This window comes from Acinonyx jubatus, chromosome B1, assembly GCF_027475565.1.
Source record: "Acinonyx jubatus isolate Ajub_Pintada_27869175 chromosome B1, VMU_Ajub_asm_v1.0, whole genome shotgun sequence".
Classification (NCBI taxonomy): Eukaryota; Metazoa; Chordata; class Mammalia; order Carnivora; family Felidae; genus Acinonyx; species Acinonyx jubatus.
In genome coordinates, this window is record NC_069382.1 from 176,622,311 (window position 1) to 176,640,777 (window position 18,467).

Here is an 18,467-nt window from a genome sequence, read left to right on the forward strand (position 1 = left end):
AGGATCTCAAGGAGCATCGATTGATGAGAGTTGGTGATACCAAATCTTTTCTCCAGAGTCAATGTTTCTTTTCTTCTCTTTTTCTTTCTTTCTTTTTTCCTTTGGAGGGGACACTATCTTGGATTCACTGTCTCCAAAGAAAATACATACAGAGTAAACTGAATGCATTTCAGTAAGCTATGACTGAGTGGTCTTTTCTCAATCGAAACATATCATTTCCTCTGTTGACAACTACTCGTCCAATCATAGTTGGTATGGGTTCTTCAATCAAAAAGGTCATAAGCCAGAGAGAGAAAGGAATTGTGACGAATGCCAGATATAATTACATCCTCCTGCCCTCAAGATAACCCTGTCGTCATGTGTCATGTTGTCCCTCTAGCAGCCTCACTGTCAGGCCAAATCCTAGGGAGTGAATTCGCTATCCTTTGTTGAGTTCCTATACGTCCCGGGATCTGCATGCCCATCGTCTCATTCAACCCTCACAACACCTTTACGAGGCAGACATTGGGACCCTCCAATCTCAGGTTAAGATATTGAAGTCCAAAGAGGCATCAGATCTACTCTCCCTCAAGGCTAGTCTCACCTCTTCACTGCCTCTGGCTGAGCAAGTCAGACCCTATCCGTCAACAATCATAACATTTGTCCATAACAGACACTTCATATGTTAAATAAATAGTTTGAAAAGTGGCTCCAGTCTTGTGATCTTTTTAAAATGAAGAATGAAAACATAAACTGGCAATCATATTTCTGGCCATGTCTCAAATATTTGATGGCTTTACTCATGAAAGTAAACTTTTAATCTTACAGACAAAAAAGAAAACTGGTCACTTCAGCTTTTGCTGTTGTTATTTTTTTTCAAATCCAAATACGTTGGAGGGAAATTTAAGATAGAGTAGAGGAAATAGTAAAATATCTCTCTGGTAAAAAATTAAAATGTGGAGGTTACACAAGAAAAAAAAAGTCAAACTAGAGACTGACCAAAGAATATTTTGTGGTTTATAAAATGTGGTCATCAAGTTTTTGGAATGCTTGCCTAGCAGACCTTCAGTGAGCAGAATAAGGCCTCCCCCACCTCCTGCCAAGATGTCCACATCTTAATCTTGTGAATGTATGAATATATTACCTTATATGGCAAAGGGGAATTAAAATTGTAAATGGCATTAATGTTTTAATCAACTGACCTTAAAATAAGGAGATTTTCCGGGATTATCCAAGTGGCCCAATGTAATCACAGTGTCCTTAAATATGTAAGAGAGGCAGCAGAGAGGCAGAATGGTATGGACATGAAAGGGACTACTAGCTGTTGTTGGCTGTGAAGATAGAAGGTGGTCAAGAGCCAAAGAGTGCAGGCAGCCTCTGAAAGCTGGAAAGAAATCAAGAAAACAGATTCTCCCCTCCAACCTCCAGAAAAGAAACAGAGCCCTGCCAACACATTGATTATAACCTAGTGAGACCCATTTCAGACTTCTGACCTTCAGAGCTGCAAGAAATAAATGTTTGTTGTTTAAGCCACTATGTTCACCATAATTTGTTACAAGGGCAGTAGGAAACTCATATAACACTAAAGTAAGGCCTAGAAGACACCTGGAAAGTTATGGGCAGATGCATCAGCCAACATTCCATAGGACATAAAGTTTCTTGGTTAAACGGTACCGGGGCGTCTCTGTTTTCTTACACATAGTTCAACATTAACTATATAAAGTATATTAAAACATTTTATCTTTACTTGGATGGTTTTAGCCAATACCTTTTGAAAAACCATAATATCTATTGCCATAATGGAGAAACACTCAAAAATGCATTGAAATACTTAAAGTATTAAGACACATCATATATCTTATTCTAATGATTAATTATACTGCTCTATTATAATTCATGAAAGAATCCACCATGATACCAGTGGTATAAATGATCCAGTGATAAAAATAACCTGGATTATTAAATACTCAAAAGCCAACTGTAACTAACATCTACGTATGGTTTACTAGACTCTACTCAATTAAAAACTGGAAAAAGAAAGGAGAGGAGGGGAAAAAAGAAAATGAAGGGGAAAAAATAAAGGAAAGAAAAAAAAAGCTTCTCTTCCATCAGCCAGATTTAGTTAAAATGGCCATCAGTAGCTGGAATGTTTTTACAAGTCAATTTCCAATTCCTACAAAGACTTGCTAGTGATATTAACATCTTAAACCACAAATATCCACCAGTGTAAATGTACTCTTAATAGAATATTTCAACCATTACCTTGAGAGAATTACAGAGATGCAGCAAGGTTTTATAGAAAGTAAATGAGGTAGATTTTAGTAACAGTTACTGAAAATAAGGCCTCAGGAGACTGGAAGAGTGAGTGGTATAAAATTATAAAACACAAGGGAACCGAGATGCCAAAATGTGAAAGGAAGGATTACAGCCAAGGCCAGCTGTACTGTGTCGCCCTTTCCAGAACATCTACTCCTCTGTTCTCCCTTCATGCTGCAGGCCTTACAACTGGAGCTATTCCCTCAAATCAATCGTGTTGTCCTTCCAATAAGTAGCCTCCTCTTAGGGTCTTTTACCATGAGGTTGGACAAGGACATTTTACAAATGTGGCCCTTCTGCTGCTTCTTCCTAAGACTTTTTAGAAATGATAGAAATATAATTGGGAATTTCTTCATTATCATCGAGGTTAGGGCTATCAGCCTCTGTTATCTCCTGGGGGTGAAGTGCTTCCAGACCAGAGTCTACCCTAGGATTTTAGAGAAGACTAATATCTTTTTAGAGGAAGAAATTTTATGTATGTATACATGTGTGTTTATATGTGTATGACCTAAGTAAATATGTACATATGTGTGTGTTGTGTACCATATATATGTATGCGTGTGTGTACGTATATACAGTAACTGGCCCTGAGTAGCTGAGTGGCAACAAAACTAAACAAGAGATACCTTACTGCCACACGGACACAAAAACAGATGCAAAAGTCTGTCGTGAAGTGACATCTTTCAGAGATCAAGGGACCAAGAATGATAGGAGAAAATTCAACCAGGGTCATTTTGTCTCCAAATGCCTTCTTCTGTATTCGGGATAGTGTCTCATAAATTTTTTCACTGAAAGCCTCCCATCAGGCTTTTTGTTCATCCAGAGCTCACCATGAATAGAAATATAACTTGGAGAGGAAATATCTTAAAAGCTGTCATCAACCAGTCACTTAAGCAGGACTCTCTGAAAGCTAGTTGAACAAGTACCAGTGTTAATAGAAGACGTGATAGGTGTTTGGATGAAAAGGAGACACTAGAAGAAACAAAAAGCACCTAATGATAATTAAAAACTGAAAAAAAAATCCTTATGATTTTTCTTGGGAAATCTCAAGGCTATAACATCTTCAATATCAATACATAAGATAAATACAAGGTATAAAAATCTAAGCTTACATGACTATTTTTAGCAAAATATAACTTATGACTCAGATGCATTGCTGTATTTTTCAAAGTTGCCTGGAGAGGCTGTAAATATTCCAGCAATGTGGCCATGATTAAAAGCATCTATATAACTCCTATTTTGGAAATCGCTTAGCGGCACGCGTCTCTTTTCTTTCGATCTCCTCAATGATAGTAATAGTTCCCATTTGAAGGTGATTTGACATGAGCAAATTACTAAAAGTCATTCAGAGCCAAGTGTGAAGAATTCAGAGTGAACAGTTACAGTGAATAAATTCAGTTGTTGGTCCAAATCACAGAATGACTAAGAAGCAGTGAGGCTAACTGAATTGCTCATTAAGTGGTTCTAATTTTAACAATCAAAGAAAAAATCCATTAGAAATGCATAAAAAGCAAAAACTTGTTGAAATGTAAAGGAGGATGGGGTGTGGAGAAAATACATTGCAATTTAGCTTCAATGAGAATAGTTAATGCCCTATGACCAAGGTTGCAAGACTAATGCAGGAGAAATAAATTCAAGCCATATTTTAAGTTCCTTGTGAGGCAATTGTCAATTGCCAACCCCCCTGGGAATCAGTCAGTCCTTCCCTGTGTCCATATAGCTCCTCTTAAGACCCGTAGCTATACTACAGTATTATTATTCCTTTGCAACTCTGTCTCCTCCACAAGACTCTGAGCCCCTGCCTATAGCCCCCATACCATGGGACGTCCATAATCGGGCATTAAATAAATGAATGAATAGGACTCATCTGGACATGTAACTTCAGTTGTCTTACTTAAGGCCCCTCCTTATTTAGGACATACAGGTGGGAACACATCTTAGGCAGACTTCAAGTTCAAACTTTGCTTTTCATAATTTTAGTTACGCCATCAAAAACTATTGGGAATCACGAACTTGTTTGTCCTTTATACCTTTCACAACGCAGATACAAAAACTTAAAAACTTAAAAAAAATATTCAGTGTTTAAAATATTCTTATCACTCCTTGGTACTTCCTCTGAGACCGTGAGAAAACTCAGCCTGCTTGGCGGGAAAAATGAAGATAGAGCAAGTGTAAAAGCTTACAGCATGCCCCTAGGGAAAGGAAACAGCAACACCTCGCATATCATAAACTGACTCCGCTGCAGGGGGTGTTGAAGGGGGGGGGGGGGATGGAGGACGGATTTCATACAGTCCGGTGTCTTTCAGGAAGACGGCCAAGTGCACAATACCCACTCTGTTAGTCATTAGTCTAGCAATCTCCCTCCACAACTTGAAACCTAGTGAGATGGTTAATAATTTTTCTAAAGGTAGCTTTCGAAAATGCCACTACGCCCCCAAAATTTCAATGTTCACTGAGCTCATTCTTTTTTTTTTTTTTTTAGTTTGCAAAGATACACATGTGACTAATTTAAAACAAACTAGTTTGAAAACTTACTGAGGGTATGAATGTTTGCACTCCTCTGTGTGTGTGTGTGTGTGTACGTGTGTGTGTGTGTGTGTGTGTGTGTGTGCATGTGTGAGAGAGAGAGAGAGAGAGGGAGAAGGAGGGAGGGGGATTGAAAGAGAGATAGAGACAGTAGGGGACTGAAGAAGCACAGAGTGCTATCTTTTAGTCTCTAGCACTTTTCTCAAAGCTTGATATTTTTTTCAGAGCTTTTCAAGTATAAGCTTAGGGGGGCAATGTAGGCAATCATGAAAGTACAAAAAGATACAACTTCCTATCTATAGTCCCTTAGTACTTTTATTTTTTACTCTCTTTGGCCTTTGATGAAAAACTTCCTCCCCACCCATTTTTTTTTCAATTATTCAATAAAAAGGCCCAGGAAGAAACCGGCCTAAATGAGGAAGAAGAAAAAAAGCCAAATATGTTTTTGGACCCGTGAACAAAACCCTCCTTCTATTTTTCCTTTTGTAACTTGAGATTTTCCTCTCCAGTTCTGAAGTATATTTTTTTCCTGCCATTAATATGAAATTTCTGCTTTTACTAAAAGTGATAAAATACTACGTCTTCAAGTCTCCTACACAGATGAGGGCTAGGAATAAAATGATAACATAACACTTACTTTTGATAGCAAGATATTCTTTTTTTAAAAATCGAATTCAGCTAAAAAGACAGCTTGGTTTCAGCTTTTAGTATTATCATTACTTTCTTTTTGCTAAATCTCCCTCCATCCTTCCCAAAGACAACGATCTTTGTTTCCTGTCGTATGGAATAAAAATTACATTCATCCAATATCCAATGATTCACTGTTTGATTTTTACAGTTTTTTTAATTTTCCATGGAGTGATAAATAAGTTGGAAACACGAGATAAAAGTTGAGTGATCTGCTCAACATCAGAGATCGAGACCAAAATAAATCTTATAAAATCTGCATCTGCCTCTCAGCCGGAATGTATCCACTAACGCAGAGGCATATTATATGGTAAGTCATGCTTTTAGATGTGAGGATCTTTCTGCATTTCAGTGCCTTTTTATAGGAAGCAGAATGTGATGAATGCTTTCTTTCTTTCTGACCCTTGACAAAAGCAAGACTAAATTCACAGCTCAAATGGCAGTACTCTTACTAATGCTGCAAACCCAAAAAGTACCACACAGGTCAACTCTGAACACAAGGTGAGTTGTACAAGCATGCAAGACACAACAATTGAGGATTAGAAAGGTTGCTGGCCTTCCTTTGTTTAGGCTTCACACAAATCATTCTCATTTTCTTTGCACGGCATCTCTGTGGCCCGAAATGCAGAGCTGAGCATCTCTGGTGTAGAGAAGAAAAAGGTATACAGGCATATTTATGTAGATGATAAAAGTACTATCTATGAGTTAATTTATTTTATAAGCCATATGTGTTCTTCCTTCACATTGTGCATCCACTATAGACTGTGACGTGACACAGTGGGGACATAAAACGCTTTACAACATCATCTAATGATTAGCAAACAATATTGCACATAATACTTGAAAGCAAAAACATACAGGAAAACCAAGTTCTGCATTAAACCATTCCTTAGGCTTAAACACAGCAGTTACATGATTATAAATGCTTATTTGCCATTAGGAGTCCCTGCCTTGTGCTATAACAACTGTTCTTGTATTACAAAAAAATAATGAAAAGTTCAAAATTAATAGCGGTGAATTCTCAGACACATACGCATGCATTATTATTACTTGCTTACTATTTAAAGTAGGTATTCACACTATTTAATTACTGGAGACTCAAAACAAACCCCACTTGTCTACGTGAATAGAAAACAAAACAAAACAAAACTCACAAGATGTATCCAGGACGCATTTTTTTTAGAACGATAATAATATATACAGTATTTCACCCAGTTCTCATAACGTGGTTACGCAAAACACAGAGTTGTGTTTTCTTTTATCATTTCCTCTCAGAAAGTGTACCCAGATCTACACGGATGTTTCTAGATGCGTAACTGATGGTTCAATTCCAGAAACCAAATTCGAAACAGCTTTCCAACTCAAACTAAACTGTACCTACTTTACTTACACTACTGATGTAGCCATTTTAGAATGTATTAATGATGCCCGCATTTAGTAACTCAATAATAAATGGTGACTAATTTCCAGGGTAGTTTGTCTTTAAGTCGGTTGTTTCTAAATGGGAGTAGAACTTCTAAGAGATGGTTGAAGAGGCGGTCTCTTGGGTTCCATAAGAATTCAAGTAAGTCTAGGGGAGATGAGGTGGATTCCTTACCATTTTATCCTACTTTCTTTCCATTATTCAGAAAGAACAACGATGCTGGCAATATTTTTAATACCTATTGTGAACGAAACAAAATTCTACAGATTTTTTAATGGACTGTGGAAACAACACCTCAAACGATTTGATTCAGTAGTTTTGAAGCTTAAAAAGTTTAAATCATTGTGGGGCACCTGAGTGGCTCAGTCGGTTGAGCGTCCAATTTTGGCTCAGGTCATGATCCCACATTTCGGTTCTTGAGTTCCAGATCTGCATGGGGCTCACGGTTGTTGTCAGTGCAGAGCCCGATTCGGTTCCTCTGTCTCCCTCCCTCTCTCCCTCTGACCCTCCCGGTCCCTTCCCCACTCACGCTCTCTCTCTTAAAAATAAATAAAACATTTGAAAATAAAGTTTAAATCATTCTAATAGTATACAAAGGTCAATTCAGATCATAAGATACAGAGTTACTATATACCTGAACCCAGAGTTACATTATAAAGATACATATTCAGAGACATCTGTTCAGTTGAATAAATGACCTATAATAAAAAGTGTCATCAATACATTAAGAAAACACTGTCATAGCAAACATGAGTAAATCATTATTTTCCTAAAGAATGTATCAAATAGGCTTTGGTTGGGCTCATTTGCATTTTACAGGAATGAAAACATGTCTCATAAAGAAATAGAATAACAGTATGTTTTAAGAGGAAAACTATGACATGATATAAGTCACATTGTAATTGAACGTTTAATAATGAACAGCTCTTAGGAAAACCAGAATAAATTGCAAAACGTATTTTATAAGGAATTCCCCTCTACTCTGCTTTCTTTAAAATATTGTGAATGTTCAGAAAACAAAAAAACAACCCCCCCTTGAAAAAAAATATATTTTATTTCTGGTATAAGGTAAATAAAATGTATATTTAAAATTTTTTCTAGGTAAAATTTTATTACCTATAAAAAGGCATTTCCAATCCTAAATAAAATGGCAACTTATAAAAATAATGAATTTATGTTTCCTGGTTCTATTAATAATATACGTAACAGACTACGTGAATAATGAACAAGATAAAGAATACTAAAGTAAATAACAAAAAAGGAAAACATGTATTTATGAAGTGTTGGCCAAAACAGAAAGTGGAGAGAAGGAAGAAGTGCCTACTGGTCTAAAATCTACCTTCTCATCTTTCGATTTTACCTTTGATTAAAGTCTCAGATGGTACTATTAAAAAAAATTGGTCTGAGTGACCTAATTTCAAGAACATAGTATGAAAAGCATTAAAATAGGAAGACTGAAATATCACTGAGGCCTTGAGGAGTAGCATGTGAATCCAATTTCACTCTCCTAGAATTTGTTGACTAGAAACTAGATGTGTTCTCTCTACTTCACACATACACAGTGGTTGAGGGTGTGGCCTTCGTAGCCAGACTGCCTGTATTTGACCCTCAGCTCAGTCACCTGACAAACTGTTGTTCCTGAGCAATTACTCAACCCTGCTGGGCATCACTTTCCACACCTACAGAATAAAGATAATTCACTCTATTTCACAGGGTAGTTGCACTTATTTAATGAGTCAAAATACATGACACACGTTGCCCTGTGCATAGGATATGGCACGCAATGTAAGTTGAGTATTAGCATTTATGTATTATCCCACTGAAACTGAATCTCAGTGGGGAAAGACTTTGTTCCTTTTTGTTACTGTTGCTTCTCCAGGGTCTAAAACAATGCTTTGCAAATAATCACATCATTGGCGTACAATAATCACTCACTAAGCATTTGCTCTGAACCGTTAACTGCATTACCTCTGCGTATGCACATGTATAAATGCATAAACATATGATACGTACATGTACATGTACACATAAAGTAGTTTCTTGTTAAAGGTAAAACATTAGAGAAAAAGGCAAGAAGTTTTAGTAATAAAGTAAATTCAATGTCCCTGACCTAACATTATGTGCACTGGTTTGGAAAAAAAAAATAGGTATTACTGTCTTCTATTCCTAATGCCCTATAGAAATGCCATCTCTATCTAAAATTGACCCTTGCGGGGGCGCCTGGGTGGCGCAGTCGGTTAAGCGTCCGACTTCAGCCAGGTCACGATCTCGCGGTCCGGGAGTTCGAGCCCCGTGTCAGGCTCCGGGCTGATGACTCAGAGCCTGGAGCCTGTTTCCGATTCTGTGTCTCCCTCTCTCTCTGCCCCTCCCCCGTTCATGCTCTGTCTCTCTCTGTCCCAAAAATAAATAAACGTTGAAAATAAAATAAAATAAAATAAAATTGACCCTTGCGTTCAACAGTTAAATACAATCAGAAGCAGATTTAGATGCAATAAAAAATTAAAAAAATAAATAAATAAACCCTTTCAGTTCATGCCGTAATTATTGCCATTTCCCTGAAAAAAAAAAGAAGAACTGATTAATCTGCCATTTTTAATACAGGAGGTCAAATGTAAAATTAGCTCTGGAAGCTTAGAAAGGTAATTCTTTGAAAAAGTCTCTTCAGCTGTTATGGTCCACTGCCTAGAAATTCTGACCAAAGGGGAGGAAAGAAGGAGTTCCTCTTCCTGACTTTGATGAGTTTACCCTGTATTATCCTAACAAAATCGCCACTTCCTACATCCCGTTGGACACATGTATAGTTCCCAGGCAGCTCATTATAGATTCTATCATGTGAATTTTTAACTTGAATAGGAAAATAAAAAGCACCATAAAAAATATCCTCAATGCGTCCATGGATTGATGTTATGAAGCACAGCGTATCGCAGATATACTATACTTATCAGTAGGTGGTCAAGAGTCAGAGCGTGGTAGCAGCCTCAGTACATGCTTGGCAGTCTCCATATGCCAACAGAAATCAGACTCACTGGAACTTTGTCAGACCAATTATGCCACTGTGCATGAAAATCCACTGAGACTGTCCTTAGAAAAGAGGGATTACTAAACCTATGTTATTATAGTTTCAACTGACTCCCTCGCCACTTAACTCCTACCGCTTTCCATTTGGATCTTAATACTGAAAATATACTGGAAATTTAAGGCCAAATATTACTATCATCACTTAAAAAGACCTCCTACATTTGTGGAACAATTCTTGACTATTTTATACAAATATGGATTTCACATTAATTAATACACCTAGACGCACTGATCGGTCGGCAAAGTTAAAATAACTAAGATGCTATTTTATATCACAAATCCCTGTGAAGCTGAAAGTTGCAGAAAGCACTCAATGATGTGCATAAAAAGCTAGAGGTAATAAGCTAAAAAAATGAACTTTAATTGTGTCCCCTCAAAATTCATATGCAGAAGCCCCACACCCCGATGTGACTGACTTAGTTATGGCCTTTATGGAGGTAATTATGGTTGAATGAAGTCAGAAGGTGAGTCTAATCTCATAGAACTGATGTCCTTGGAAAAAGAGGAAGGGACAGAAAGAAGGCCATCTGAGGACACAGTGAGCAAGTCGCTGCCCACAGCCAGGAAGAGAATCTTCATCAGAAACTGAATTTACCATCACCTTTATCTGGTAATTCTCGTGTTCAGAATTGTGAGAAAATACATTTCTGTTATTTAAGCCACCCATCTATGGTAGTTTGCTATGGTGGCCCTAGCAAACTGATCCTGAATCTCTCTTTTAAATCTGCTAAGCATACATAGCAGGTATTGTGGACTAGAATAAAATGCATACCACAGTCTAAATATGTAAATATGTAAATTAAAATCTACCATAGATACTATGCTAATAAAAATTCTCAAGTTTGGAGAGAGAAGTATGTTGGAGGCGAGTTGGCCATAGGCAGCTACTGGACCCTGTTGTATATAGAAAGGGATGGGATCTAGGAGAGATTCTGTTTTGTTTTTCCCCAGTTAGATATGTCACATGGAGATACCAATAGGACCTGCCTCTTGAAATTATTAGAAATGAGTAAATGATACATAGTATACCCTTTGGCAGAGTGATTACCAAAGAATAAAAGCGCAGGGCACCTGAGCGGCCCGGTAGGTTAAGCCTCCGACTTCTACTCAGGTCATGATCTCGTGGTTCGTGGGTTCGAGCCCCACGTCCGGTTCTGTGCTGACAGCTCAGAGCCTGGAGCCTGCTTCGGATTCTGTGTTTCCCACTCTCTCTGCCTTCCCTGGCTCACGCTCTGTCTCTCTTTCTCAAAGTAAACATTAAACAATTAAAAAAAAAAAGAATAAAAGCTCAATAACTGACTGCTCTTCATGTTAGAGATTGGCCATGATGTATGAAACAAAAATTCCCAGGAAAGCTTGCATAGAAGAAGAAATAACTGTTAAAAAGTGATGGAATGTTTTTTTAAGTGTCAAAATGGATAATATCAAAGTGTTACAAGCCTTTGCTAAACTATTTGCTTTACAGCAATAAAGCTATTTCTTCTCCTCCTTCACCATCGAGACGTCAACAGGTACTGAAAGTCTGATAACCAGGACCTATTCAACTATGCAAAGGCAGACACACTTCTTGCACTTTGATCAGGGATCAGTGGAGATTTGATGAAATTCATCAGGGTTAAGAGAATATCAGATGCTTCCGACAAGCAGCAGGACAAATTAAAGCAACCAACCCACCGACCAAACAAAGAAAACCAAAATCAAAACCAAACAACCTTTTAACATAATGGACGGTAAAAATATTCCAATAGTGTACATGCATCCCACGAAGGCTTAGAGAGATTCATGGATCATTAGAAATATTATCTTGAGTTGTGGTAATTCTTTTCAAAGCCCCAAATGTTTTATGTGACCCCCCCCCCCATAAACCCTATCGTGTAATCAGAGCAGGGGTTGTTATGTAAAATGACAGAGGACAGTTTCAACAGGCTTCCGGACTTGAAAGGACTTACACAAGGTCACACTGGCAAGCCAGTGACGGAACCAGGACAAGGAGGCAGATGTTCAGATTGCCTTACCCAGATAGGAACTCATTTTCCATTTTGCCGGAGACCTTCGAGAAGTGAGCTAACAAATGGAAGTTAGAAATTTCAGGGACTCTAACCCAGAGTTCTTGTAGCCTGACCTACCATCTGCAATCAGAATTCAGAAGGGGGAAGGGCTAAAAATGCAGGTTTCTGGGCTATAGTACAGGCTTGCTAGAATTCAGTTTCTGAGAATTGAATGAAACTGGGACAAGAATCCATGACAATAATATGGCCACTATGTTTATGACAATAGTCTGGTAATAATATTAAGGAGAAGGTGAGAATGTTGCTATGCATTGGTTGTGTCCCCCCCACCCCCCCTTTTTACTTCTTGGTTCTATCTTTCTCTTAACAATATGGGAGCAGAAAACGAATGGAAACAGCGCAGCAGGACATAATATTTTAGACTGAAAAGGAAAACGAAACCACACCAAAACATCGGGTCTAAATGGGAGCAAGTGAAGGTTTACTACTTCTTGACGCTAATCTCGCAAGCCAATCAAGCCCTGATGTTTAACACCACTCTTATGATTACCAGCGTCCTGGGCCAAAATTCACGACCACAAATATTTGTCCTCGTCAGGCCTGGAATTCCCTTTCTGACATAGACTTCTTACTTCCCAGATGTCTAGCAGGTGTTGGAGACGCTTGGTGCCTTAACACAGTCCTGGTCTTGGAAGCTGCTGAAGCTTGCTCATCCTCCTTCCTCAAGGCCCTAAGCAGAAGCCTCACTTCCCCAGGACGGTAGATCTTGGTGAGGTGCTGAGCTGCTTAAAGTTGTCTGCATAAAGCAAGTTACACCAGAGCGTGCCAAAGATGAAACTCAACTCCTTCAGCGGTCATTTGCAATTTAAGAGTGCTCTTTCATATGTGAGCTAGTAAGGAGTATTTTTATTTTTTTGAGTAGAGCTGACACACAACGTTATATTAGTTTCCTGTGTCCAACATAGTGATTCCACGCTAAGAAGCGCTTTCGAGTTGCAAGGCATTTCTTTTCTTTTTTTTTTTTTAACATTTATTTATTTTTGAGACAGAGAGAGACAGAGCATGAACGGGGGAGGGGCAGAGAGACAGGGAGACACAGAATCGGAAGCAGGCTCCAGGCTCTGAGCCATCAGCCCAGAGCCTGACGCGGGGCTCGAACTCACCGACCGCGAGATCGTGACCTGAGCCGAGCCGAAGTCGGACGCTCCACCGACTGAGCCACCCAGGCGCCCCACGAGTTGCAAGGCATTTCTAAGCAACCGCCTCACTGGCCGTCACTCCCAAGACCATATTCTTCTCTCTTCCAGACCTCTCTCCTTACTGAACTAAGTGCATGTTTCTGTTTACAGAATTCCAGGCTCTCACCTTTAAAAATAACTGTTCACTATAGGCTTTCAAAATAAAAATGGAAACTTATTCTTTATCAGTGAGCATGGGCTGGTACCGTGAATGGATAATATCTGCTAGAACATGCAAACTGAGGAATACGGACACCCATGCCTATGTTTGGGCATAAAGGTACCTATTTTTTTTTTCCACAAAGAAAGGGATAAGGGTAAAGATGAGAATCCGTATCTGGTAAGAATAAGGATCTCAAGAAAAGTACTGAAAACCAGCATGCTTGCATGTTTCTTCATACTTCTTCAAAATACATGGGAACTCTACTGGGTGGCCAGTGCCTCTCTTACTTGCCTCGCATATCTCTAGTTTAATTTTTATCTGTTTTTAAGGGTTTGGTGGTGACACCACCGCCAAGGAGAAGGAAGGAGAGGACAGGAGGGAACTGCGCATTTGCTACTGAAGTGAGAGCCACACCCACACAGAGAGGGCAGGGACTCTAGCCAACATGGCAGGTAGCCTTTTATCATGGAGACATCCTCCCAGCAGGGAACGAAAATAGCAATTAGGACACTTACAGTCTGATATAAAAGTGGACCTACCATAGCCCAGCTATTCCATATGAAGGGATCTTCAGGATACCTAGCACCAAAGCCCAGGCCCTTTGTTTGTTGTTCAACAAATATAATGAGTGTCTTCTATGGGCTCGGCACTCGACTAGGCACCGGAAATCAATGATGGATGAGACAGACTTGGAGGTGGTTCCTCTGAGTTTCCCATATATATCTGGCCTATGGATATTATTTTTGTGCTATTTTTGTGTCCTGTCTCTGAATAGACTTGGTCTATTACACCCCAAAGCCTCGCACTGTGTATTAAAGATATAGCAAATCAATACAATCTCTATAAAATGAATGGGGAAAAAAATCACACACATTCAAGAAAACTGTTTTGCAAACTTGTAGACTGAAAATTATTCCCAGACACATATTTCAAACTGTGGAATTACTTCGTAAGGTCCTTGAGTTTTTCTAGAGATAGCCTCAAAAAATATAGGGTTAAAGTGACTTACTCAGTTCTTAAGGTGATTGTTTCTTTGCTTAAAAGCACACATGGGGTTGTTTACAAATCCAGTTAATTAATTAGATCTCTACTTTCTAGCCACAGCCTTTTTGTTTGTTTGTTTGTTTTTGTTTTGCTGTTAGTAGTATCAACTGTAGTTTGTGACTACAAAAAGTTTGAAAACCTGGGTCATGTTCTAAGGGGTTCCTTTGAAACGATTTCACCCAGATCAGTCAGAAAATAGATTATATTCAAAAGCACAAATTTCACAAATTTCCCCAAATGCTTTCAGTACACATGAATTCTGACCTGGTATTTCTTCAAAGACTTCATAAAGTTTTTAAGCTAGTTCCATCAGAGTCATGAATAGGTTGTTCATTATTTCAGCTTCCTCACCTCAGATATAATAATGGTGCTTTTCCTCACAGATTGCTCTGAGGAGTAAATAAGCAAACATGCATTCGACGCATTGAAACTTAAGGGACATGATGCAAATATAATCTATCCTTTTCTGCTCCATAATCTTTTTTTTTTTATTATATATTAGTTCCATGAGGACAAAGACTCTATCTTACTATTTTTTGGCATATCCAGTGCCATTGCTGATACTGGATGTATTAGAAGGTATTAAACCGGACTCCAACATTTCCATATGCTTCTTTAGATGTTGTAATGGGGAATAAATTATTATCTTGTCATTTAAAACAAAATGTCCCAGTGCTAAAATTTATAGGGTAATGGGTAGTTTGTCCTGAGTCTCTCTCCCATCTGTCCACAGGCATCTCCCTAAATGGTAAATTCCAGTAATCACATAGGAGACTGGCCAAGAGTCCTGAGGTGGATGGCAATCGGCAGGAAGGGCGGTAGAGAAAGAGGGGGAGTCTGTGCAAGATAGGAACCAACTGGTGACATGTTCGAAGATTAAAACACACACACACACACACACACACACACACACACACACACAGGAATGATAATAGACTTCTCCAAGCTTTTTGCTGTTGATGATTGCTATTGTAATAGTATGCTGTTGATCATTCTGATTCAGCGGAATAGTACGTTAAAATCTTTGGAAGTGTTATTTTTTTTTGCTTCCATTTATTATGTTTTTCCACTAATAGCCATAGTTTCCCACCTGAAACAAACTACAGTCGTGGTCCTGAACCCTTTTCAACCGCTTACACAATAAAACACTTTTTTTCCCACGGCGACCAAGAACAGAAACACACACACCACGGCTGAAACAAGGCTCGCACGCAGCACACTTGGAATGGTTCTGTTTCACTTCAGGTCTTTCCAACTGTGGTAGAGATGCACTAAATTGATTCTTGCCTCGATAAGGTATTCCAACCCAAGTTTTCAAAATGCTGCCTTCGAATGTTCTTCTTTGTGAAAGTATGTATGTATTTCCCCTCTGTGTGGCTGTAATTAGATTATCCCAAAATTCTGGACCTTTTTTGGTCTATAATTTGTTTTTGAATTGATGTGATTTATTACAGGACTCACACATTACACATCTAAGGAAGTTAAGTTTGATGAGGGAACATGACATTTTCAAGAAGCAGAAAGTGGCAAGGGTCTTTCACCAGCCTCTTACGCTGGTCTTTGTGCTCAAAACAAATTGAGAAGTTGAGGATAATTAGGTTTTATTCAGGAATTTCACTACAGTTTCATTAATACTTCTGAAAATGTCATTTTTGCAAAATTAAATAAACAGCTAATAGAATAAAAAGCCTGAAATATATACACTAGAGATTTTCATAGGTCAGGGTACATTTGCTACCACTCTACATTTTAGTCTTCTTCCAATATTCATTTATTTTTATTAAAAGGCTTTCATATTGAAAATAACTCACCAAAAATATCCCAAGAATCTGGGATTCTTAGTCTTCCAAAACTTGGACAAAAATTAGGGGGGCAAATAATGTGGTAAATACATTATAAAATTATGAAACTTCACACTTGAACACTTATTTTTAGGCACATAAACACATACAACAGATACATAAATATATAACCATAAAGAATTGGAGGGACTATCCAGAGGATTCCCTGACTTGCCTAGAATATTACTTATGCAACTAAAATTCAGCCACTCTCTCAACTATATCTAAATGTTGCATTCTCAGAAGCAGCTTGGATCTATGTTATCAGACATCAAATAGAATAGCCTTCAGATAAATGTACCACGAAAATAGGAAGCCACAAATTCCTTCTGAATGTGACTACAGTGACTTTAGTAAATCTAACGGAAAGATTCCAAATTTTCTTAAGGAATTTAACAACAAACATACTTAAAAATTCCATAGATAATTCAGATTCCTTGGTCAATATTTCAAGATTAAGGAAGAAATAATCTATTGGCAGTAACTGCTCAACACAAAATTTGCCTCTCAAATTTATTTTATATACCAATAATTTTATAAGTATTGTTCAAAGTCCTTGAGATAGATGTGTAGACATTATATTTTATTCTAACACAGCTATCTCACTGGCCTAGAAAAGGCTGTAATTCCATAACCCTTTAAAAATGTTGATCGACAGGATTTTACCAAAAGTCAGTGTTTAATGTATTATAGACAAAGACTAAGTAGACTTAATTTTCCTTGGTTCACACAAAGCTAGAATCTTAAAATTATTGTTGAAATGTGCCTTGGGATTTTTTTTACAGCCTTCGCTATTCATTTCTTCTGCTAACCACCTCTTTGAGAATGGAATTCTCAGTGACTCAGATGTCCATTTGTAGCACATTTCTTTATTAATACTGTTTCTTTTCTAAGTTTATTTATTTCAACACTCTGTTTCCTTAAACGGGGGGAAAAACTTGAAAACTTGAAAATCAAATGCACAACAAGCAAAACAAGCAGTGATTGGCTGACACCCCACGGCCAAGGGCAGGCTCCAGCAGGTTTCGGAGTAGCAAGGACATCAGAGTATGGAGCATAATGGAGCATCATATTAGAGTGGAATTCAGCCAAACACAGTAATGTATGGATGTAGACGCATCTGAAAGAAGGAAAACAAAGATTTATGCAGGTAAAAAAAAAAAAAGTGCGATGAAGGATTTTTCCCCAATACCTTATACCCAATCAGAATGCTGTGGCAGAGGTTTTGGTCACAGAGAATTTTTATTTACAAATTATGTGTCTGTAAATAATAAATATGCTCGGGGGAAAAACAGTTAACTTGTCAGATGAATCCTACTCAGAAGGTTTAATAGTTTTTTGGTTTGTTTGTTTGTTTGTTTGTACACAGCATTAGAGTTCAATACAAACATCATCACATTCCTGAACATAAACCTTTATTCCGCCTTTAAAACATTAATTCACCAGACGTGATAATTAAGATTAGTTTTAGTGGTTTCAGCTCCATTCTTCTTGGAATGTGATTTCTCCCACAACACTAATGCTAAATAAAGCACTGTGTAATGTTCCGAAACAGAGTCCCTGCTTTAGAAAAGATTCTACGGGTTTTTTAAAATAAATAAGAGAGAAAACTAAAGCTGACTCAAGATCTATGTGAACAGCTCCTACTATTTCTATAGAGTCTTGGTAAATAAATGGATGAGGAACCTTGCTCTAGCCTAGAAATTGGTTATATACAACTTAAACATAAAGCTCTAAACAAGTATTGTACTAAGTTTCCATTATAACCTTCACCACCATTGTCTCCCAGGAGTAGAAAAGACAGTAAAATTTCTAATAGCACTGGCAGCTATGGCGAAGCAAGGATTTTGTCACACTACATTTAGTTTGAAAAACAGTTCAAATTTTATGTTTGAAACTGACAAACTCAATCATTAGCATTTTATCACTAGGTAAATTTAAAATATGATGCACTAGATTGGTTAATTGCCTAACAAAGGAGAAAATCTAACTGAACATTTTTTAAATGTCACCTTGCTTTAAAAATTTGCTACAAAACCAATTTAGATGAAAAATTCATTTGCAATTGTGTGTTAAGTTCAATATGAAGGTTGTGTTCCCCACAAAGCTGGCAAAATTCAAAGGAGCATAGAAGCCAAAAAAGGATCATCGATATAAATGAAA

The 18,467-nt window shown here is 37.9% G+C and overlaps 1 protein-coding gene across 14 annotated transcripts in view; it reads right to left on the reverse strand.

The window, feature by feature from the left end:
• The window catches only part of PCDH7 (protocadherin 7), a 413,286-nt gene that overhangs the window by 385,374 nt on the left and 9,445 nt on the right, over positions 1-18,467 (reverse strand). Inside the window, exon 2 of one of the 14 annotated variants that reach the window (XM_015081538.3) lies at positions 17,154-17,424. The exons of the other annotated variants lie outside the window; for them this stretch is intronic. Coding sequence (XP_014937024.2) covers positions 17,389-17,424 — 36 coding nt within the window. The 3' untranslated portion in view covers positions 17,154-17,388. Of the gene's footprint in view, positions 1-17,153; positions 17,425-18,467 lie in introns of those variants that run through there. 14 annotated transcript variants of the gene reach the window in all.